Source organism: Rhyacophila brunnea, unplaced genomic scaffold, assembly GCF_057557595.1.
Source record: "Rhyacophila brunnea isolate RB1 unplaced genomic scaffold, BYU_Rbru_1.0 scaffold_14, whole genome shotgun sequence".
In the NCBI taxonomy this organism is placed as follows: Eukaryota; Metazoa; Arthropoda; class Insecta; order Trichoptera; family Rhyacophilidae; genus Rhyacophila; species Rhyacophila brunnea.
Window position 1 is genome coordinate 29,118,712 of NW_028232796.1, and position 25,691 is coordinate 29,144,402.

Consider the following 25,691-nt stretch of genomic DNA (forward strand, 5'->3'; position numbering starts at 1 on the left):
TTTAGACATGAATTTTATCTAAGTACTATAAGACCCAAAAAGGTTGGACGTTCTTTAATATACGACCATATATTTCCGACAAAACATTTCACGGTGAAGTGTGATACGGTGAACTGCATACGTACAAATTTCCGGATACGAGTCGTAAAGCATCGGCTATTCGGCAATCTTCGGTATTGACGAGTGAACCGAACGTGTTTAATGTGAATAAAATAAGAAACGGGACATGTGCATACACAAAAGTACCTTAAGTAGTCCAGTGGCGAAAGGTGGAGGTAGACCGTTAAGATTCGACATAAATATTGCGCACTAAACTTTGTCAGTCATACTTATTTGTTTTCGTTGAACTAAGAATACAATTTGCAGATAGTGCTGCTTAGTTTTAATTAGCTAAGTTTAAATTATTGTATTTTAAAAACTAACATACACTATCTATATAGGTATAACATACACATAGTAAAAAAATATTTACAGTTTGACTGACACTGATTAGTGCGCATCATTTATGTCGGATCTTAACAGTCTACTTCCACCCTTCGCCACTGCTAGGTACCTACATCAATATTAAAACACTAAAAAACACAGATCTACCTACCTACATATTTCTAATAGGTAGGTATATAAATTATGTTCATCTTTTCAAATGTAATTTATCGAACAAATTCCATCATAGAGAGCTGTCACTATTAGGGACGTCTAGCATATTCACTACATAACGCGTTATTCATATTAATTATTATGAAATTTATCACCTCCGATAGATCGCTTAAGACTTTCTTGGTGTCCATAATATAATCATTTTCACACGTTATTGCATGACTACATACTTTTGACCATTCTTCAGCTGTAACGATTCATTGCTGTCTCAATCCACTGTTTTTATTGCATTCTATGAATATTTTATAGTTGCCTTTATATTTAAATATATAATTTATAATATATCTACCTACTAGGGGTTTCTAGATGTAAAAGTTTATACTGTGTCAACCAAGGGCGACTATATTCAGGCCGTGGCACAAAGCTTTGAATTTTGATCGAATGGAACATGTTAAACTGTTCGTAAAAAATGGTAATACCTACGTTAATTATATTATTAATGTGCAAAAAAATCTTGATTTACTGCAAACAGGTTATCATTATACTCAAAGATAACCAATAACTAGCACCACCATTGTAACTCACAATTCAGTGCTCCGGCCGCCTGATAGTCAGCCTTGTTTGGTACCATCAGTGGCGAAGGGTGGAGGTAGGCTGTTAACATTCGCTATAAATAGTGCACACTTAACTTTTTTAGTCATATATATTTGTGTTTATTGAACTAAGACTACAATTTACAGATGGTGTTAGCTAGTTTTTAAAAATCAATTAAACCGTGCCTAAACGAAACAATAATAGTTTTGGTGTAATTTGGGCACTACGACAAAATTGTGCACACTTTTTCATTCACAGTTATTTGTTTTCGTTGGATTAAAAATACATATTACACATATTGTTGGTTAATTTTTTTAATTCATTAAGCCCTGACTAAACCAAATTATAATAAATAAAAAAAATTATTCTATTTATAAAATATTCAAAGTTATGTATGATTTAATTGCATAATTTTAGATATTTTATAGATAAACATGTATTTTTGGACTATTATTTATTATGGCTTGGTTTCTCAAGGTTTAATTGAATTTTAACAACTCACCAGCACTATCTGTAAATTGTAGTCTTATTTCAATGAAAACAAATATCTATATATGTCTGAAAAAGTTTAATGTGCACTGTTTATGAGGGATCTTAACAGCCTACCTCTACCCTTCGCCACTCCCATATACCATTACTAAAATGCCGAGTGGAAGGTTTGAGTATGTGGAGTCATAATGATCTGACTGATTTTGAGGTCCCCACGATAATATATAATAAAATAAAATTTTAAATTCCACTGTCAACGTACCTACTGCCTAATTAACATATCAATGCATTTCTCCTCGAATCACATCCTGTAACTATAAGTAGGTAATTACCTAGGTATTATTGTATGTAAACGACAATTATGATAGGTATACTTAATAGGTACATATTAGGTAGGTAGTGATTTGTCTTTTGTGTAGGTACAAGAAGGTATCTATATTGATTCTGTTTGAGTGATCATTAACCTATTCCATGCTAGTTGCTGGGCTTTTATTATGCTTTAGTTTAGCTGATAATATTTTATTATCAATTTTATGCAATATTACGGTTTTTTTAGATTTTGGTGTAATTTAATATTTAAATATCTTCTGACACTGATTAATCGGTCAATCGGCTTCAAATAAAATCGTCGCTGACAATGACTGTTTCAATCTAGGGGCGGCAGGTTATATGAAAGTATGGTGAAGCAGGCAAGTATGGTGAAAAAGTATGGTGACGCAGGTTGGTAATCAATTTGCGGCAAAATTTCCACGTTAACATATGGGTACCGTTAGAATGACCGAAGTAAATCCTTCGACATGCCCTTCATTTTTTTTATCGCGTCGCTATTTCTCGTAAATTGTTGGCTATTGTTGGCCTGCTTCATTCAGTTGTATGAGAAATCCAATTCCTTGCCCCTCTTTTAATTTAATACCTGTATGGTTTCAATGCTAGCAAATGATACCATGCCACTATAAAAGAATTGCATAGAAAAACCCTCATGACCTTCCATCGTGTAGTAGTTTGGGAACCAGTGTAGCTACTAAGTAAATGTTAATATAGCCAATATTTCTTAGTAGTAATAACTGCTCACCTGTTGAAATCTTTATTATAGGTAGATACTTATCTACCTAAGTAATACAAGGTGATGTTATAATAACATCTACCGAAACGAATAAACAAATCAATTTAATTCCATAATGATAGGTACCTACCTACAAGATGAAATTTTCACAGAGACACGGTTGGTTAATTATTTCGTGGGAAAATATCTTTTTTACTAAGCAGTTGTGGTTCATAGTAAATGGGTGAGCTGTTCAAAAATACATAGGTGCCGAATTAACAGATTATAAAACCACAATATTATAGGTACCCAGGTGAAATAAACAAATTGAACATTGGTAAATACATATTAATTTTATGTTTAGCCGAGTGTCCACACTAATTGCAGCATATTATTTACTCACTACTGACTCATAAGTATATTATAATATTCAGGTTATTCTTTTCGTTCAGGAATAGAACCGGATATAAGGGACAGGAAATAAAAATGTACAGCTTATTACGTAGGTAGGTATGTAGATCTATTATTTTCGAAGTGACGGAAGTATAAGAAGGTGTTCTTTTGACAGAATGCTATTAATCTTTTCAGATAAACTGGTATCAAGATACCCATATTTTGTGGTTTGTGAAAATACTTAGTTCACTATTAGGCATAGTATGTTAGAATAGGAATTGTTTAGGATGTGTATCGGACAATATTCCGAAAGCCAGAAGGCCGAAATCCCGGAAAATGAACATGATATTAATTATTAAATAGTGTACTTACAATTAATAAAGTCATATACCTACTTATATGAAAAGCTACTAATTTTCTTTTTTGTCTTCTGTAAAATTGACATAGCTATTGGCGCGTGTCGCGTACTGTAGGTAAATAATCATATTTCACAAGGATAAAATATTATCCTAATTATGTCCTTTTTAATAATTTTACAGAAAATTAAGACATTAGTTATTATGGATGATTGATTTATTTTCTTTTTTTAAAAGTACCTACCTAGTATTTTTTGCAATTGCAAATTTAAGCGGCGTTTAAACTATTTATCATATACCTACTTCCTATAAGAATCGTACCCTGGTACTTAGGCACTTCCATATCCAGAAGGCAATCATTATTTTTGTGTTTCTGAAGTGTAACAAATCAATTCTAGTAATTATAAGTATCTACCTACCTACACGGTGGAAAAATGCCTATATCCTATCCTTTAAATATTATTTTAATACTTATACCTACATACGTTATTCATTTTTCTACAAAAAAAACTAACGTATGTAGCTATTAACTTAACAATAATTAAAATAGGTATATATAAGCTATGCAGTGACCTCCCTAGGCAAAGTATCGACCTCAAGCAGAAGTAGAATACGATCCCCTATTTTTAGTCTAAATAGTATGAAAATTCGATAGGCTAGGTAGGAAGGTACATACATTTTATTTTTTATTTATTTCGGCAATTTTAAACAAACTTACAACAAAAATAAATAGACATCACTGAGGATTAGAACATTTCTACTAAGCTTACTCTCGGACAGCAGGTCTGAGACGGAGACAGATTTGGAGGTCTCCATTTTGAAATGTTTGTTTTAGCAATAAACCATCATTGGCCCATACAATCCAAAAATATGATGGGTTTCCATGACTTCTCATGCTTCCATTGTGTCTTAACTTATTAATATGTCGACACTTACGTCGTGAAAAATCGCCACCGACCTCAAAAGTTATACTATTCGTTCCTTCACTTACCGCCCTTTTTTATGTGTCGCCCCTAAACAATGCATATCCTGCCTACCTCCATGGGACGGCACTAAAGTTGCCGATTGTATAGTTCTAGGGACGTCAGATTTGCAATAAACGTTACATGATTTAACTAATAATTGTTGATTGACAATTAAAAATGTACCATATATGTCTCATTCATTACATAGTTTTGTTTGTCCGTATTGTTTTTTATATCTTATATTATATTGGATATTAAATTCATTTAGTTCTGTTAAGGCTCTGTGCTTTTCTCTATCATGGTACTTTTTATTAAATTAGGTATGTACGTCTTTCAGTAAACTCAGTCAAAGCTCACTTGAAAACGTTGCAATCTTAGTCTTGGGTATCTGCTCCTGAGACATTTCTACGCGTAAATAACTGATGATGCTTCACATCCAAATGTAGGGTGTCATAATACGCTCGATTAAGACCGAGTGTGGTTTGGGGCGGGTTGGTTTGAAGGGTCTATGTTTGTGTTGAAAATGTACTGACAAAACAAAATCTGATCGTTGTTAAATTTTTACGGATTAAGAACCTACCAGTAGCGAAGGGTGGGGGTAGGCTGTTAAGAATCGTCATAAATAGTACACATTAAACTTTGTTAGTCACGCGTATTTGTTTTTATTTAGCTAAGACTACAATTTACAGATGGTATTAGTTAGTTTTTAAAAATCAATTAAATCCTGCCTAAACCAAACCGTAATAGTTTTGGTACGATACAATAAAATTGTGCACACTTTTTCATTCATTATTAGGTATTTATTTTCGTTGGATTAAGAATACGTAATTCACACATATTTTTGATTATTTTTTTAAAATTTATTAAGCCTTGCCTAAACCAAACTATAATAGATAAAAATATTATTCTATCTATAAATATCCAAAGTTATGTTTGATTTAATTACATAATTTTAGATATTTTATAGATATAGGTACCTACAAGTATTTTTTGACAATTATCTATTATGTCATGGTTTTCGCAGGGTTTAATTGAATTTTAAAAACTAACCAACACCATATGTAAATTGTAGTATTATTTCAATGAAAACAAATAGTTACGTTTAACTGACAAATTTTAGTGTGCACTATTTATGGCAGATCTTAACAGCCTACCTCCATCCTTCGCCACTGGTACCTACCATAAAATTCTCTTATTTTAGTGTACTTCAATAAATCATTTTTTATTTTAGAGTTAGGTAAGTAGGTACCTATATACTATTTACCCACGCATGCTTTGTAGAAAGAAATCCGGGCGACGACTGAACTTCTAGCTCTAATAAGTGGCATTGTTCGAATCCGCCCGATGTGGATGTTTCAAACCTGGAAACGCAAAACAGACTGAATTGAAGGGCGGTTTTATCGATCGCCGCCCTACCGAGGGGAAAATGAGAGAGCTACACACAAACACAGGCAGCCGGCCGCCCACCGCCAACTATTGTATCGTATAATGCCAGGCCCTAGACAGATTGTCACACGAATCCCGATAGCTACTGTAACCAGGCCCGTCGTCATGCATTTACGCGACCTCGACTTCAAAATGATACGTTGATACACTTTCGGGATTAATAAAATCAATTTAACGATTGAATGCAAAGTTTATAAAAAGAAAACCATAAGGCCTTATCCACATGGCGCGTTTTGACTCGCCGGTGCATGTGACCTTATTGACCCGTCCACAAGCACTCGCGTCGTGATGACTATCGCGCGCGATCGAGATACAGGTGACCTCATTGAGGTGTCTACATTTACTTGCGGCGAATCGCGACGAGACACGCGCCATGTGGACAAACCATAATAATAAAGAGGAAAATAATTCCAAAATTATTTAGAAATCAAAACAACATACCTACCTACGTACGAATGTGTACGAATTTTATGCGTACGATTCTTTTTATTTTAAAAGTCGATAACGAATAAACAAAATAAATGAAAATAACGCTGCTATCATTCACATTATGCATTTTTTTTAATTATTGGTACATACACAATATTTTAGGTACTCATATCAATTTATTGTGATCGTATCCAAAAATAATAGGTAATATTTTACAAAGCATGAAAAAGATTTATTGGATGGTTTTAGAAAACGTTTTACTATTTGGGTGACTTCATTAATTATAAATAGCAGTAATAATTAAAGTAGACAACTACCTATTTTTTTTTTTAGAAAATGAGTGAATATAAATATAAAATTCCATTGAAAGAAGCTCCGTATTACTTACCTATAAAATAAATGACATACAATTTTCATCATGATGAATATTTTTTCAGTGAAAGATTCAGTACATGAGTAGATATATCATATTGTACTGCATTTGACCATTTTTAATTCATCTGAGAAAATACCCGTTCGGTATATCAATATTAGATGTTGGTATGCTTAAAATAAATGAAAAAAAACTCAAAGATTTTGTCTTAATGCCAAAAATATTTTTTTTCCAACTAAGTAGGCATCTGATTCACTTTGCCTCATGGTTCTAGAATCTAGATATTGTCTGTACTCTACAGGTATCCACCAAATATAGAAATTTTATTCATATCTATATAATGATAATTAATGAATACGTGTATTAAATAAGGCTCTAAGTACCAAAAAGTAGTATTGCCTGTAGTTACAAAATACCGAGACATTGCAGTAAAATTTCATGAAGGAGACCTTTTGAAAAATGAAGTTTTACAGTGTAAAGCAATCACGGCAGCTTCTATAATTTTAAGTATTAAGAACTCGCAAGTGTCAACACACCATCGTCAGCTATTTTATATTGAATGCCGTTGACTACTGCAGTGCTACTTACACCATTATAAATAAAACACGCCAACGGACTTACAACGTCGACAGGTTTAATTATTTTGCTGTATTTTTTTGACTTGCTTGAGGCACTTGACTATAGTTGAAGTTATTGGCGTTGGTATGTAGAACATTTTTCTATAAAAATGTCAGTTTTTATTATATTGGTACTTAGAGCCTTAATTAATACATGTATTCTTGTATCTGCTTATTAGGGAAATAAGTAGGTATGTGCATTTTTAAGTGAGTTACTCTAAAAAATGCAAGACATGTCCTATTTAAATAAAATCTTCAGTTTAAAGGGTTAATAATGTTGACATAGTTTAAGGCAGATTATGCATCTACTAAAATAACATTAGCTTAGTGAGAAATGTCTTTCCACTCCGGTGGTCAGGATACTCGGGACTCTAATCCTTACCCTGGCGCCTTATTTTCTACCCACAAGAGGGGTGAAGAATTTCGTAGTTGTTGAGGTAACTAAGTATCTATAAAAGGGTAGTAAGTGTGTACATCATATTTATTATTAAGCTCGTTTTGGAAAGGGGTGTCTAATAGGTACAGTGGTGGTTTTTTGAGAAGAATCATCGGGTGGTTGTTTCGTCAGAATGTTTGAAAATCTTAACGTTACTAAAGCATAAAATACTTAATAAAAAACCCATTTACTATTACCTACTGTAGTTATGTGTGTTTTTCAAAGTGTCGTTTAAACATGTCAGTGTCTTGGGCCTCCAGACAAAATTCATTCAAAAAATCATAATTCATCAGGTTTTCACGCGCCGTATATCCAAAATAATTATACGTATGTTCTAATATCTTCAATTTTCACAAAATTTAACAGATTGTAGTCAACTATAGGTACTGGATAAATTATTCAATAGAGTTATACACATTTATATTTTATATAAAAATCGATGTTTTTTAAAATAGATATAAAAAATATTTAAACTATGAATTAGTCAAAAATCTCTTAAGTGATGCTTAGAAAACTTAATAAACTAAATTTTAATAATAAATATGACCATAAAATATATGTAATAATAGGGTGCGGTCCGATTGAACAAATTCACATTTTATTACATTTTTCACAATTGTAAGTTTATCTTTGACTTAAAATAAAAAATATTTTTTTTTTTAATGTTTTCAGATACATAATATTATGTATTCATTAATACAGTTGAAATTGTAAATTATCAAAAAATGTGCCTCTTTAAAAAGGCTCAGTGAAGACTTCGCCTTAAGTTCCAACGAGAAGAGAGCCTCATGCATATTTTCAAGCCGCCAAAAAAGAAACATTTTATTCAAGAGCAAATTGAATTAAAACTACTAAGTAGTAGATAGAAACTCGTCTACTTTCTGTATAAAATTGTAACAAACGTCTATCTATTTCATTCGATTGTGCGGCGTCCAATTGTCCTAGTGCCAGTTGTCCCATTTCCACGCAAATATACTATTATATTTCATAACAGAAATGGGCATACATGAGGTCAACGAGAGCCATATTCTGGATTTTCATAAAAGTATGTAAAGAGCCATACCATAGTCACGTTCTCACGTAGTATTAAATAAGCACACAAATTTAATACGAGTCAAATCTTGTCACTTACCACATTTAGAAAGAAAAACTCGAGAAAATACAAGTATAATGGGGAAAAAAATACCTAAGTATATTTTTATCAAGAGATATTGGGAACCGTACCTACTTAACGGCCCACGTTCACTCCAGCAAAAGCCCAATTCCAAAAAACGTTTTTTTTCGGTTCGGTAAAATGCCAATAGAATAATGGCGTAAGTATTTGAAAAAAATACTACCTTATTATTGTGTCAATAATTATTATAAAAAATCAACATTCGTATGATATTTTATCACATTTTAATGGTCAAAGACATAGCTTATAATCAGTATCTTTATAATTATCTTCAAATGTGTCAATCGTGTCCATTTTTTGAATAATAAAATGTCTTATTCTTGTCAAATTTGGGATCACAGAAATTATAAATAAGTATAATTTTTTATCGTAAATATTTCAGTATAATATAATGTTAACAATTTTATTAATGGTTTCATAAATGCGTTTAAAAATAAATACATCTAAAAAATCTTAACACCACTGCACATGGATGTACTGAAATATGACTATATTCTAGAACATTAGATCGAGAGGTTTAAAATAATACTATTTTATGTAATAAAAATACTTTATGCAGTCATCAAATGTTAAATATAAAGGATAATAAGGCTTCAAAATTATATAAATAGATAATCTACAACGTTTAAGGAATGTCCAGGCTCTATTTTGTATTTTTTATTTACCATAAAATCTCTATTTTGACCTACGTGGGGCATGTGGGCCCTTAACCTATCGAAGAGCGTCATTTGTCCACGTCTGTTCTATAACATTGAATTTCTCAATTAGGATCCGGATTGTGTTTGTTATTAAGTGCTATATGTGGTAAAACTGAATTTAGTGATTGAAAATAATATATTGCAGTAAAATAGTATCTAGTAATAGAAGTACCTACCTATTACCTAACCTACATACAATGAATTAGGGTCCCAAGTCGCACGCGGCGTATTAAATTCAACCCTTCCGCTCGGAAACCGAATAAATTTCGATTCGTTACGCCATTATAGATAATATATAATAGGCACATTGAGCTACGAGTACAAGAAGGTGTACGTTTGTGAGAGTTTTTTTGTTTTTATAAAATTAATGGTCAAAAAACCGCGTTTCGAAATTGGCGCCGAAAAGGAACGATAAATAAAAATAATAAGACAGGCCCTCACACGAAATGATTAACTCCGATTAGTTTCTCTTCTATATTAGAAATATTTTGGATTTTTTTATTTTTCTTTACTTTATTTTTATTTCTATATCTTAGGTAAAACATATAGATACCACGCGGTTTGGTTCAAATGTTAATATTGATTATGGTTTTAAAACAATATGTAGTTATGCAATGTAATTTTTGATGTATCGATACTCGACAATTCAATAATTCAAGTGTAGTTATTAAAAAAATACTAAATACTCTTAATTTTGCTTCGAGCGCCAACCATTTGGAAAAAGTTACTGTAGAGCACCACACTGCCTTTAATCTTAGTGATAGGTAGGGAGCCTACCAAAGATTCTGGCTTGGGGCCCGCTTCGGGGTGTGGGGGCCAGGACACTGATGCTTACCATTAGGTTGCTGTCGAAATAACAATAATATTCACCTAAGCAGTGCATGGACTGCTTCCTTCTAATGTACGTCATAGCAGTGGCGAAGGGTGGAGGTGGGCTGTTAAGACCCGCCATAAATAGTGCACACTAAGCTTTGTCAGTCATACGTATTTGTTATCATTGAAACAAGACTACAATTTATAGATAGTGTTGGTTAGTTTTAAAAATTCAATTAAACCCTGCGAAACCGAGCCATCTCCATATATATAAAAATCTCGTGTCACGATGTTTGTGGTCGCACTCCTCCAAAACGGCTCGGCCGATTTTTATGATTTTTTTTTATGTATATTTGTTAGAGCCCTACCGGCATAAGAAGACCCGCCAGATGAAGCGGGGGGAAAAGAAAGAAAAATATTGCCAGGTTCAATACGTATTTTGCCTCGTTAAATAATTAATAATAGTTAATATAATAATAATAGTTTTATAGAAGTCCATTTGTGTAATAATTAAATTATAATACATGGAATTTTAACGAAATCATGTGTAGGTATTGAACGTATAAAATATTTTGAACGTATAATGCATTATTAATTATTGATGAATGAACTCATTCAAAAACTCAGAACATTACATCACCTTAAAAATGTATGTGTCCGAAAGATTTAAGACAGTACTTACATAAAAAATATACTTACCTAATTGTTTCCAAAAATTTAAGTAGGTATGAGCTTCGCCCAAGACAATATTTATATTTTACAACCCCATGTGGCATCCATGTGTATGGGACTTTGGGCAGTTTGGAAGTATTTTAGGCGATTTAAAAGGCAGCAAGGCCTCTTGTTTATTTAATTGGTATGCCGGTCTTTGTTATTGATTTGAAACATGAATTTGGTAGGTATATAATAATATGCTTTGAAATAAGTAGGTATATAATATTTATAAAAAATACTTATTTATTTGACACTCCTAAAACAATGAAAAAATAATAGCGTACATAAAAGAAATGGATATTAAGTGTATATAGGCGGGTACATTTTGTAGTTATAAGTGTAGATATTATAATTTGCGCAAGAAAAAGAAAATAGTTGGTCTGAGTGGGTACTAATACAAAATGCAATAGTCATATTAAAATACACCTTTTCAAACACTACTTAGAAATCAATGTCTTTTTGAAACTATTACAAGAAATAAAAATAACGCTTCATTTTTTTCTTTAAAAAATATCAAACTAAATTTTAAATTATTGAGTATATTTTATCGGCGTATGGCAACATTAACATATAGCAAGACCGTACATGTCATCATGGACGCTCTAAGGACAGTCTAAGAATTGAATTTTGCAAAGTGATAATGACTTGCTTAATCTCTTTTTCTTCATCGCAAAATTTTGCAACGTTATGAAACAATCTCCTTGGCAGGTTCGGGTATTGGTTTTCCAGACTTTGAAGTCATTTTGTATGAGATATTGTTAAAATACTGGAGATGTTCGCGGTATGTGTTTACTGAATGGAATGTGTCGCTGGACATGAGTGGACCTACCACTACCCCCACCTTTCGCAAGTGTTTCCTCTCACCCCGCATCATCTCGCGGGTCTTCTTATGCCGGTAGGGCTTTAGGTATGAGAATAGGTATCTCTATCCAGAAAAAAATTTCTTTTATTTTTTTGACAATTTTTTTTTGTTTTTTTTTATTATTTGGCATCAAAAAATACCTATAATACCAAATTTTCACCTTCCTACGCCCACCCTCCCATTTTTTAATCGCGGTTTTATTATTTTTGTATGAACAAATTTAACCGTCGTTCGTATTTCAAACAGAACGAAATTATTTATGTTGTTGAATGACAGATGGCGCTACGTCCGAGAAGAATTTAAGAGAAACGTCGCGTCATTTTGACATTTCATTCGGCATATCACAACCCAGTGCGTGCAAAATTTTGTACGATTTATTTTAATTTATCTATTTTTGTGTGCGTGTATTACAGTGCACAATGCCAGCAAGACGCAAGGGGGCCTTGGGACGCATTTGGGCCATCGAACGAATAAAACAACAAACATGCAAAATAGTAGAGTAGAAAAAACAGAAGAACAAATCCAACAAGATAACAAAAACGTGCGTGTGAGCATGTCGCAATTGCGTGCATCTAATCACAAGAGGCACGAGCTGAACGAAATCAACAACGACGATTGGAACGGAGCCAAGCGCGCTGGTTCGTAGTTAACACACGCAGAGCAAATGACTGACAACGCCAACAAGTACATCAAACATTTACATCCGCTTCGTTCCTTCGTCTTGCATTCGAGTACGAGCCAGATATTGAATATTCCACTCATCCGAAAGTGCTGATTGGTGCTATGTCTCCATTGTCATGCGCTAACATTCAAACATGAGTCAGCCGGGATGTGTTGCGCATCAGGAAAAGTTCAACTACCAGAAATTGAGATACCACCAAAACCATTGAACAGCTTGCTCATCGGCACGGTTCCAGATTCAAACCTGTTCCTGAAGTCTATTCGCACATTCAATTCATGCTTCCAAATGACTTCGTTCGGAGCAACAGAAATATTTCACAATACTGCGGAAAATGGTCAACAATTCCATTCTACGTTCAAAATAAAAGGCCAAGTATACCACAAAGTAGGCTTATTGCTGCCAATGCCAAATGAACCACATAAATTTTTATAAATCTACTTCATGGGCGGTGAGGACATCAATCGTGTGGATGCACGTTGCGGCTACAATAACCTCAATTTGCCTAATGCCAGGCGCATCGTCGGCAAACTGGACGCCCTATTGAATGAGCACAATGAATTATTGAAATTCTTCAAAGCACACATGCACGAATTGCAAAGTGATAATCACGCTATTGTCATCAATCCTGATAAAACACCAGCTGAAGAGCACGTGCGTCGATTCAATGCGCCTGTTGTTGACGACATTGCATGAATCATGGTCGGCGACCGCACATCGATGCGAGAAATCGTGATTCGAAGAAGAAACAATAATCTGGAGTTCATCGCTGACACACACCATTCATACGACGCTCTCCAATATCCGCTAATTTTCTGGAAGGGGCAAGACGGATATTGCATAAACATTAAACAACGAGATCCTGTCACAGGTAATTCATTCATTATGCACATCATTACTCATTTTGAACTGAGAAAATGAATGGTTGGTGTTTTTTTTGTTTTTATCGGCGGTCATCGTCTACAGCGCTCCATTCCTCTTTCTGTCGTAGATACTAGATCCCCACATACTTACGATACATTCGTTATTTTTTATTTAACAACCAAAATATTCACTAGAAATTATTTATATGGCAGAACAACGTTTGCCGGGTCAGCTAGTAAAAGATAATAGTCAAAAAATACTCGTCTACTTATCTATAAAATATTTAAAATTATACAAATAAATCATACATAACTTTGGATATTTTATGGAAAAAATAATATTTTTAATTTATTAGAGTTTGGTTAGGCATGGCTTAATGAATTAAAAAAAATGAACCGACAGTATGTGTAATACGTATTCTCAATCCAACGAAAACAAATAAGTATGCACAATTTTGTCGTATTGCCTAAAATATACCAAAACAATTATGGTTTGACTTATGCAGGGTTTGATTGATTTTTAAAAACTAACCAACACCATATGTAAATAAATTGTAGTCTAAGTTCAATAAAAAAAAAACGTATCTCTAACAAAGTTTCATGTGCACTATTTGGCTGTTGCATCGATGTTTACGCCCTTAAGCGGCTTAAGTGTTGGACTAATACGCCATGGGTCCCAGGTTCAATTCCTGGGTCTGGCAATTACACATATTGTTTTTCAATTTGTGTGTGAGTCAGGGTATGGACCTAATAGGTTGTGCAAGTGGCTGACATCCATTTCTCGTAAAAAAACAAAATCTGTTAATACAAACCTCTACTCTGTGGAGCCCCATATGATCCTACTAGGATCGGACATGGTCCAAGAGAAGAAAGAGATTTGGCTGTTGCATCGCTTTATATGTTATTCAGGGTATTTATATAGTGCCTAAAGATTCCTTGGTTGGACAATGCGTAGATATGTATCAATCATCATACAAATACCTTTTCATAATCAATGAAACCCATGTAGAATAGTATTCTATATTCTTATTGTCTTTCTATAACTTTATTATTTCGTCATAGGTATATGATTATTAAGTTTTTCATCAGCAGCCATAACAGCCTACTTCCACCCTTCGCAACTGCGTCATAGTTTTATCTCACAAATTGCTGAAGCGATAGCCTCTTGCACCTACAATATTAAGTCGCCAATGGAACAAGGTAGGTCATAACTTACACCTTAAACAGCGGTTATGTTCGTAAGAATTCAAATATGTACACCATAAACATTACCTAGTATCTGAAGGTAAATAGATAATGAAGGTGTTCACTGGAGCGAGTCAGAGAGCGAGGCAAGTGTCCGTGACGACTCGGCGTCTTCCTACTGGCTGCCCACTTGCCACATTACTGTCTGCCTATCATTAAATTATTACTACGGCGGCCATCTTGAAAAAATATTCACACGTTAGCGGCAATAAGGTAACAGTTATAATCTACCCGCGTGTTGCAATTACCTATTGCTATTGCAAACCGAAACAATTTAAAGTCATTATCGTTTCAAAACGGTGTTTGTGCAATAGCAACGATTCTAACATTATATGAAAGATTTTAAATGCCCGTTTTCAAAACGTATGAAATTTGCTGGTAGGCATCTGACTAATATTTTACATAGGTAGGTAGGTACTGTCCGACAAGAATATCTAGGCAGTAACCGGAAGTCGCTGGAGTCGAAGTGCGATTAACTAAATAGGAGGGACTTGTTAGTTCACAGTTTTAATACGTGGACAACTCGTCGATAACCGAAAGTCGTTGCAGTCGAATTGCTGTTAAAAACAGGAGGGGCTTATTAGTTCAGTTTTAACACATTGACAAGAAGATCTTGTTTGACAGTACCAGATTTAAGTGCTATCACATTGCATCACCATATTTAATCCTAAGATATCAAAATGGTCCTCTACAGGGTAGTGTGTAGTTAATATTATTATTAACAGATTTTTGTTTTTTTGTACGATAATTGGATGTTGTTCATATAGAGTTCATACTCTGGGTCCAAACACAAAGTGAAAAACAACATGTAAATTTTCCAGATCCGGGATTAGAATCAGGGACCGACGCCGTTATAAGACGGCACGCTACCCCTCGGCCATCGTGGGCATACTATACTCGATCTTAATTATGATGGCATATATATAGTTAGTGGCGATTTTCTTTGAAGTAGGTCGCAGATGACGCACACTATTTGTTATTAAATTTAAAAAGTGGCCTCTGAACAGTTCAAACCAGCTATACCTATACCGAATTATTATTTAATATATACACTTTTTAAATGATGCGCATTTCTCGCAAATTTAGTATAAAATACCTACTACCCAGTACCCAAAGAATAAAAAAATCCTTGCAACTAAATGTAATATTGTGAACGTCTTAAATTTGTAATTTGTAATATTTACGGTATGTAAAAAAAAAAATGAATTTGAATTTGAAAACCAAAGGGGCCTATACATAACCACTCAAACACATACCTACGTACCTACCTGTGCTTATACACAAATAAACCACTAATATTACTAGTTATTACGTGTCATCGCTGCCACCTTCAATAAAAAATATTTTTACTTACTTACTAATATTCTAGGAAAGGACATCCATTGGTATTTTTATTATGTATCTACATTGGTTGTTAGAATTTATGTTTTAAATATTTTTTTTAGTATCATGGGTGACTTTAACAATCAAAATCTGTTAGTGCTTAGGTCTACGTGTCCCTAAGCCCGCGACTGCATTTATCTAGAATATAATATTATATTATTATGGTGTCCGACATTGACATTTCTCCCGCGCATCCGCGTATCAAATATCAACATTTTATCAATACCTATGATATAACGTTTTACAAAGTATCAGTAGGATTTCATATTTTTAAGCTGTGTTCGTGTTCCGCTAATGACATCAATTAAGAAAAAAAAACAACTCATCAAAGACATTGTCGTTAATTGTAAAGTTAATAATTGATTTGATTGATTGATTTATGAATGTTAGATATGTAAAATATACGTAGATACATTGTGACGTATGTCAAAAATCAGTGACAGTATGTTAGAGTTTTTATGGCGTACAGAGTATACCTACCTATACTATAAATTTAATAATAAAGCAAGAATTATGTACGACACGTTTGAACAACAATATATATATATATATATATTATCTACTACAATATTATATTTGCCTACATACAACCTGAATTATTTACATCATATATGTCGCTATATTTCAAAATCAGCCTTTAGGTATTTTTTTACTGTTTTGTGAATTACTGAAGAACTACTGCTTTCTAACATTTCTGCATTATAAGAATGTCGACTTTCTTAATTTTAAATATTCTATACTCGAAATAATATAAACTTTCACCCTTCTGACTGTGTATTTGAGAAAACAAAAAGCTGTTTTTCTCCTATTCATATATTATGGACTTGGCTGATTTTGAAATCAAGCGACACATATACAATTACACGTTTGAATGTATTTTAGGATTAAAACTGTCTTTTACACTAATTTATTTAATTTGAAAACGTACCTAAGTCGGAAAAAACCTAAGATTATCATGTTTTGGGGGTAGTTATCTTTTTGCAAGTATAAGGACCATGGCCCCCACAAAGGGGGGCTGACAGGGCTCTAGCCTGGGGGCCCGGGCTCAGGAAGGGCCGGGCGCCGGCGTGGCGAATCGACCATGTAAGTGATTTAAAGACATCACATATCCTCGCAAATAGTAAAAAAAGTCGCCTGCGGTGCTATTTATCTTCAATATTATTATCATTTTAAATTATGTAGTTGTATGATACAATTTTTAATTGTGTATCGATACTCGACAACTCTGTAATTCAAATAGATGAATTCAAATATACAAAAAACACTAAATATAGGTACCTACACATTAATTTTACCGCGTACACCATTTGGAAAACGCTACTATAGAGCGTCACACTGATTTTATCTTTAGCAATAGGTAGAGGGCCCGTCAAAGATCCTAGCCTGGTGGCCCGCTTCAGGATGTGGGGGCCATGATGAAGACCCTCTATCAGTCGCGAAGTTTGGGAGGGTAGGCTGTTAAGATCCGATATAAATAGTGCACACTAAACTTTGTCAAGTCAAATGTATTTGTTTTCATTGAACTAATGTTACACTGTGTAGATAGTGTGTGTTATTTCATAAAATTCATTTAAACCCTGCCTAATCTAAGCCATTGTAGAAAAAAAAATCGTTTATCTATGAAATAGGTATCTAAAACTATGCTATTAAACCATATATAACTTTAGATATTTTATTGATATAAGAATATCTTTTATCTAATATGTTTTTGGTTAAGTAGGGCTAAATGAATTTAAAAAAGTAACCAATACTATTTGTAATAATTTGTATTTTTAATTCAACGAAAACAAATAAATATGACTGAAATAGTGTGGACTATTTTTGTCGGATCGTCCATAGCATACCTAAACTATTATGGTTTGGTTTAGGCATGGCTTAATTTAATTTTAAAAACCATCATTTTTATTCTTAGTTCAATGAAAATAAATAAGTACAACTGACTAAGTTTAGTGTTCTCTATTTATATCGAATCTTAACAGCCTACCTCCACCCCTCGCCACTACCCTCTATCCATATCTTTTGGTTCTTAGGACGGAAATATTATATGTTGCTGAAAATTCACGTAAACAAAAACAATACCTACGCCATATTAATGGCTGTACGTATTGTACAATTGAAAATCGAACACACATTCCATTCCGAGCAATGAATAATAGGTTTAGTATACCTATACCAATTGGTAAAAGTATAATTGAATCTTAAAAGCCTACCTCCACCCGTCGCCACTGCCCTCTATCCATATAATTTGATTCTTAGGATCAAGGCACATATTGCTGAAAATTCACATAAACAAAAACAATACCTACGCTATATTGTTGACAATAAGTATTGTACAATTGAAAATCGAACACATACCTATTATTCCATTTCAAGCAATGAAAAATATGTACCTAATATTATGTAGTATAGGTAAAGGTATTGCTATTATATAATACCTACACGACATTCTTATTTGTCTAATAATAATTATTACTAAAACAATAATTCGTTTTCTGTTTCTATTTTTTATATGGTAACATCAACCTTACGTGATGCGTATCGCTCCACCAGGATCTCAATACAATATTGATTGAGTCGGGTGGTTGTCATTAGTGACGTTTATTTGTGAAAACACACGTCATTCAAAATGAAAATACATATAATATAATATGCAGGCATCGATGGTTTTATAAAAGCGGCGGCTGGACGACTGGCGCGCCATCTGACGCCATGATATGTTTTCGTTGTCATCACTCGACGACAGGGGCGCTCAACTCAATTAATAATTAATTATTTCAACCCTACAAATGAAAAAAGAGCATATTTACAAATCACAGCAATCAGAAAGACCGGCAAATTTGGCCGACATTGCGTGATACACAAAATTACAAACACATACAAAGTTTATACGCACACGTGCAGACCACGTGATATTTGTTTACAAAATATCGTCCCTTTCCAAAATGGCAAATTTTGGTGCCCGTTTTTATACTGCAATGAATCAGTATGTTCCTTCCTTTTTTATTCGTTGTTTCAACCAGTTGTGACAATTTGCGAGATGTCTGTCAGCGGCAATATTTTTTTACTTTGACGCAGATTACGCAATAAATTCGTCAAAAGATTTAAAAAGTGGCCTTGAAACAGTTCAAACCAGTCACACACTTATTAAATTATACCAAAACCGTATACATATACGTATTTCTCACACTTCGAGTATTACCCAAACTATAACAAAATCTCTGCAAACAACATCTAAAGGGCCTATCTATAATATAACTACTCAAGCATAAATAAGCCAATATTATTATTATGTCATATCAGTTTCTTTTTTAATACATATTACCTAATTGTTGTTAGATATACTTAGGTGCAGGATGTAACTATAGGAAAGAGATGATATTTTCATTGTGTTGGTTTGAATTGGTTTTTATTTTTTTATCGTGATGGCATCAAAATTACTCAGTGCGTCGATACTCCACGTGCCTATGCCCAACACTTGCCGGTTAAGACCAAAATAAGGTAAATTGTCTACCGGTTAAAAACAGGTGAATCTATTACATAATAATATGATACCCACTTTAAATTCCAGAGAGTTATAATATCTAAATTTAATATATATATATAAATATTAAGATATTATTTCAGATCATAATTTATCACCACCATTCAGGTCAGGCGAAGTTTCTATATAAGTCTATTAATTTGGGTTTAGGTTTTTTTAGATAATTGTAGGTACCTATATAATAATAACGCAATAAAAATCAAAACATGGTAAAAATATTCAATATAGCACATTATAATATTACATTTGTCATATTGCAGAATTTATGAAGTAGATATTTCTTCGATAGATATCTATTTTACCTGTTCTTTTCAATGACATTATTAATGGACAACGCACTCAATACGCTAGCAAGTAAATTCGTGCAAAGCGATATTCGCACACGTATAAGTAGACGTCACGCATTTTCCATTATGCGATATCACGCATTGGGAATTTATAGCAATATCACCTTTATTGTAATGGCGTTAGAACAGTGTTTATAGTGTCAATGTTCAATTGAGCCAACCCGTTCGAACCGAACCACTCGGCAGACCCGACAAAAAAGTGAGTGTCATTTTTTTTCCAGATGCTTCGTCCATATTAATGACATTGGTTCTTCTATTCAAATGCAAGAAATACTTAATCTGCCATATAAAGTGGAATATTAATGTATGGCGTTTTCCTTCTATAGTTAACCTAAATACGAGCCTGTAACTACATCGAATGTATTTATAAAATATTTTTTAGGTATTCAGTTTTACTGGAATTAATAATTTTAATTCCGACTACTCTGCTTCCAAACATTATTTAAATATTGTGTTTGGTTGAATATCCCTAGCATAAAGCTACTACATTCAGTTAATAGTGGCAGGTATTGAAAAGTATGTTTTGTTGGTAGCCCTCTCTAATATAATACGACGGCCTCCTTCCTAAATACCCGAGTTATTAATAATATTTTAACTCGGAAAACAAATATAAATATGACCCACATCAATGTTATTATTATTTATTTATTTTTGATGTATTTTGTTAGTTTTTTTCGATATTTTGTTAACGGACGAACACCTTTTATCGACTGGATTAGATTCCAATGGACAACGAACTAGTTATGAGCAGGCAAAACAACAAATAACATGAATAGGTGCTTATTAATATAATAAATTCAGATCCAATAATAATAATTACAAGATAAAAAGAACTTTTTATATACTTACAACGTTTTTTTAATTTTCTGTTGCATCATATAAACTTGACTTGACTAGCTTAAACGATCAAAAAAAATTGTACTTGCTAGAAATAATACTGAAATGTCATATTGATTTCCATAGTAACGCACGTATATACTAATATTAATAATTTAGTTGCTAGTACCCACTTAGCAACCAATAATAGTTTTAATTTTTACGGATTTCTTCCGAAATAACTTTTCATACAAAACAGAATTAACTGAAAATGAAATCAATTCTACTTAAAGATGGCTAAAAGTATTAAAAAATGTATTTGCATCGTGTTCTGATACATTCTAAAAGTTTCAAATGTCTAGCTAGTCGGGAAGTTAGTTAAAAATCGATTGCAAGATTTGTACCGGACAAAAAACCACCGGACAAATAAGAATACGAGCTAAGTAAAACGTTGTAAAAATAGGTACGTACGATACATGCAATGCGTGGGCAGATTCACATGATTATCCACAAATATATGACCCCCTCACTGTGATAATGAAGGAATTGATAATCAGCAAAAATAATGAAAATTGACCATTTTTGATGAACAATTTGAGCTTACCGCAGATATGTTAGAAAACACAACTTTTAAAAAGGTTCTGTCTGAGTGGCTCTAGTCATGGTTTATCTAACAAAATTTCAATATATTGTATTTATTTACTAAAACCTGATTTTTGTAAATTTCTATCATAGGGGTCTCAAATCAGTTAGCGCCTACGGCATCTACGTACTTTAAACCACCGCCAATTCTAGTTAGTTAATTTGTCAAAACTCTCGAAAGAAATTGACAGAAAAATTGGATCCATGGTGGCAGTGGCCGTTTCTCATGTAGGAGACGAGAATTACCATAACCTTAAAAAGATGCATATTTTTCATAGGTGTAGAGTAGACTTTAGAGTTTAGAGTGTAGATAATCAATAAAATATTTAAAAATCAATATAATATTTTAACACTCATTGGCGTTTTATCTCATGATCAAAATTATCACAAAGGTGAGTGCCTCAGGCATCTTACTTCACCATGTTCGATCCTAAGAGAATCATATGGGCCTCCACAAAGTGGAGGTTATATTAAATGATTTTTTTTTACGATAAATGAATGTTAGCCACTTGCTCAACCTATTAGGTCCATACTCTGACTCTAAACACAAATTATTATAAAACAGATGTGTATTTGCCAGACACAGGATTCGAAACTAGGACCCACGACATTAGAAGCTGACGTTTAAGTCGCTCGGCCTTCGTGGGCGTTCACGATCAGGCATTCACGTACTTTAAATTATTACCAATGTCTCAAAGTACCAGATATCCAGGTAGCTATCATCTATGAATACAATTAGTCTGTACAAAATTTCTAACGTTATAAATGTTACATATTCCCATTGTATGTGTTATGACACTCATGCACTCATGGGAATAATATCTTGAAGAATTTCAATACAATTGATGTTTTTAACGATCTTGTACGAAGGTACCTCCTATTGAAATTACATTACATTGTGTATGATGATGCTTTGGTATCTATTTTAACGGTGAAAAATAGTCACGACCGTGTATCACTTAAAACGGTACGTCACATTTTGCGTTTATACGCTGTCAGAGTTAAATTCAGGATATTTTTCGCCCGCTATTATTTTTAATACACGCAAAAAGATACAATTTGTTGAGTCTTGGACAGATGATATTACAGAATTCAGATAATGAACAACCAAATATAGATCTAAAGGTTTTTATTACACACAATAAATCCAGGAATGTTTTAAACACGGTGATGCCCACTGATAAATAGCATATTCTACAATTTATTAGATATGTATGAGATAACTTCAGAGAAAAGAACCCATGTCACACCAATAATAAGGGAGTAATTGTAATTTGAAGCTTGGCTTTGCCTCTAAAATCAGGCATAATGCTAATTTCTTTGTACCTAATTTGATCTCGGGTTGTTTTCTAAAATACGTATTATTTATATCATCATCAGCCTGAAACTATCCACTACTGAATGAAGGCCTCTTCAAGCTGAGTCCACTTATCTCGGTCCTGTGCGTTGCGTTGCTACGTACTGCTGCAGAATTTTATCATTTCATCGATCCAGCGGTCTCTAGGTCTACCTTGCGGATGTTTTGTACCTCTTGGATACCACTGGATGATTAAATTTGTCCAAAGATTGTCCCTTCTTCGAGCTATGTGTCCAGTTCATTTTCATTTGAGGTTTTTATCAAACTCTATTACATCCCAAATCCTTGTCTGTTCCCTTATCCACTTATTCCTCTTTTGTCCTGTCGCGTTATGGCCAGCACGCACCTCTCCATACCACGTTGTGCTACTCTAAGTTTCTGGACACATAATCCGTTGTCAACTTTAAATACCTGAATTTTCGAATTACCAACTTTAGCCAGTAACAATGGCGGAAGATTCTAATGACTTTCAACCTTCGTACTTACGTGAAGAAAGTTGGAAAGACAGTCAGCACGTGAGGTGTGTACCCATAGCCCCTACAAGGGGGGGGCTGACAGGGCTCCAGCCTGGGGGCCCTGGCTTAAGGGGGCCCCGGCCTGGCAAATTTACCAGCCAAAATAAACACACATCACAAAATTGCACTAATAGTAAAAAAAATGTCGCCTGCAGCGCTATTTAACTTAAAGCAAGATTAAAAGCACAAGGTTGTGCGACGCAATTTTTGATTATTGTTTGTCAATATTCTATAACTCCATAATTCAAGTAAGTGTATTAGAAATACAAAAAAATCGCTGAAAATACCCTAATTTTTACCTCGAACACTATTTGAAATACACAACTGTAGATAGTCACACTGCCTTTACTTTTAACGATAGGTAGGGGGGCCCGCCAAAGATTCTAGTCTGGGGGGCCGTTTCAGGATGTGGGGCCATGTGTGTACCTACTGGTTTAAGCGGGTTTAAGGGGTAAGCGAATAAGTTCTTAAAGTGATATTATAATTCGTAATTCGAAAAATGTTAATATGTTGTCTTTAAGTTTGGTTCTGTATAGTGCGAGTCAATTATACGCAAGCAACGCACAGTGGTAACGAGAAGATGCTGGTTGAAGACTTTCCTCCACGTTCGTCATCGTGACGGACGATTAAGTGGATGACTCCTTTTCAATTCTCGCATAGGTACATGGGGCAATTCAATATTAACATTCAATTAAACACGCCAAGGTAAAATTAATCATATTACGTATAATTACAATGTATGGTAATAAGTAAAATGAAATATTGAAGTTATACTTCTTTAGGCGCGTTTAGAAAATCAGATCAGAGCGTATTTTTGGCGTGTGACATGTAACACATAATTTTTATTTTTTCACACAAAAAACACACTCGATTGGATTCGAACCAACGATTGTTCTGTTATCAGCCGAACGCACAACCATTACTCCACAGAATGATACTGCAATAGTGACGATTATACAGTATAATTTATTATAGTTTAGAATTATTCCGTTGCTAGGCAGCAAATTTATTATTGTCGGCCATTTGCAATTCCTTACGTAAACAAACTATTAAAGTCGTAGTGGCAGTTGTTACTTTAAAAATAAAAAAAGATAAATAATTATATAATTTAGTAATATTAGTTAAAGCGTATAGAAATAAACCAACGGCGTTCCAATAAGCGGTTCTTTTTCTTGAGTGTGTAATTTAACAAGATAATTAAGAACTAGTCGAAGAATCTAGTTTATCACAAGTTTTGTTACGCCAAAGAAGTATAACTTCTAACGCGCGTACATAAGTACACACACCGATTTTTTTATTTGTTATTGAACATCGTCAAATGTTTTTTTAATAACAACTTTAACGTTCCAATTTCCTTGTTCCTTATGTGCCTACCTATATATGTAGGCATGTAATATATAGCCATTGACGAGAACATAGGGAACATAGAATTAATGGGAACTAAAATTTTTCGGGTGTGAAGTAACGGGCAACCAATCTCGAGTGTGAAAGAATATGGGATAAACTTAAACACGTGTCAAAATACGTAATTCTAAAGTTGTACTTGTTCTGACAAAAAATGCTCCCGGTTTATGCACTGATGGTCATTGAATATTGGTGTATTTGAAGATTACAACACACAGTATTGCACGTCTGTAATGTGTGGTTCATTTTTGTATGACACTCATGCATTCAAAACCCTGCTTCAAAATGTAGTGTATTAAGGTATAATAGCCTTCCTGGATTTTATTTATTAATATGTTCTGTGATTAAATCATTAGATACTCCATTAGGTTCCCTTCCAAATATGACATCACACTATTTTTGGTACTGTTTCAACCCCTCTTCTACTATCGTCACAATATTTTCTACCCCCTGTCTAAATTATTAACGCCATTCATTAAATAATACATTTATTGAAAATTATGTACTCATTATGACGTCACATTTTCTACAGCAACTTTTCACCTTATATCAGAATCCCCCACCAGTTAGCGTGTGACGCCATATTAGGTAGTATATCAATGCAAATAGCATCAGGTTCTTCTGCGTTCCAAATGTCTCCACTTCCCATTTAATTTAATGAGACTTATTTGTGTACTGTGTACAATTTCACCATTTAAGACTCAGATAAATAGAACTCGACTACTGTGGAATTGGTATATATGAGGGATTTGACACCGCGATAAACAGAATTATTAGAAACTGGCTTTCTGCGATTCGGAAGACGGACATATTTTCCAGGACTATCCCACAGTGGCGAAGGGTGACTTTTGGAAAGAGGTAAGCTGTGGAGATCTGATAAAAAAACACACTTGTCAGGTAT

At 33.6% G+C, this 25,691-nt stretch overlaps 1 protein-coding gene across 1 annotated transcript in view; it reads right to left on the minus strand.

Moving 5' to 3' along the window:
- Window positions 1-5,750: 5,750 nt before the first annotated feature.
- Window positions 5,751-25,691, minus strand: part of LOC147075840 (uncharacterized) — a 56,116-nt gene continuing 36,175 nt past the window's right edge. The window contains exon 2 of the mRNA XM_085942380.1: window positions 5,751-5,797. Coding sequence (XP_085798506.1) covers window positions 5,751-5,797 — 47 coding nt within the window. The remainder of the gene's footprint in view (window positions 5,798-25,691) is intronic.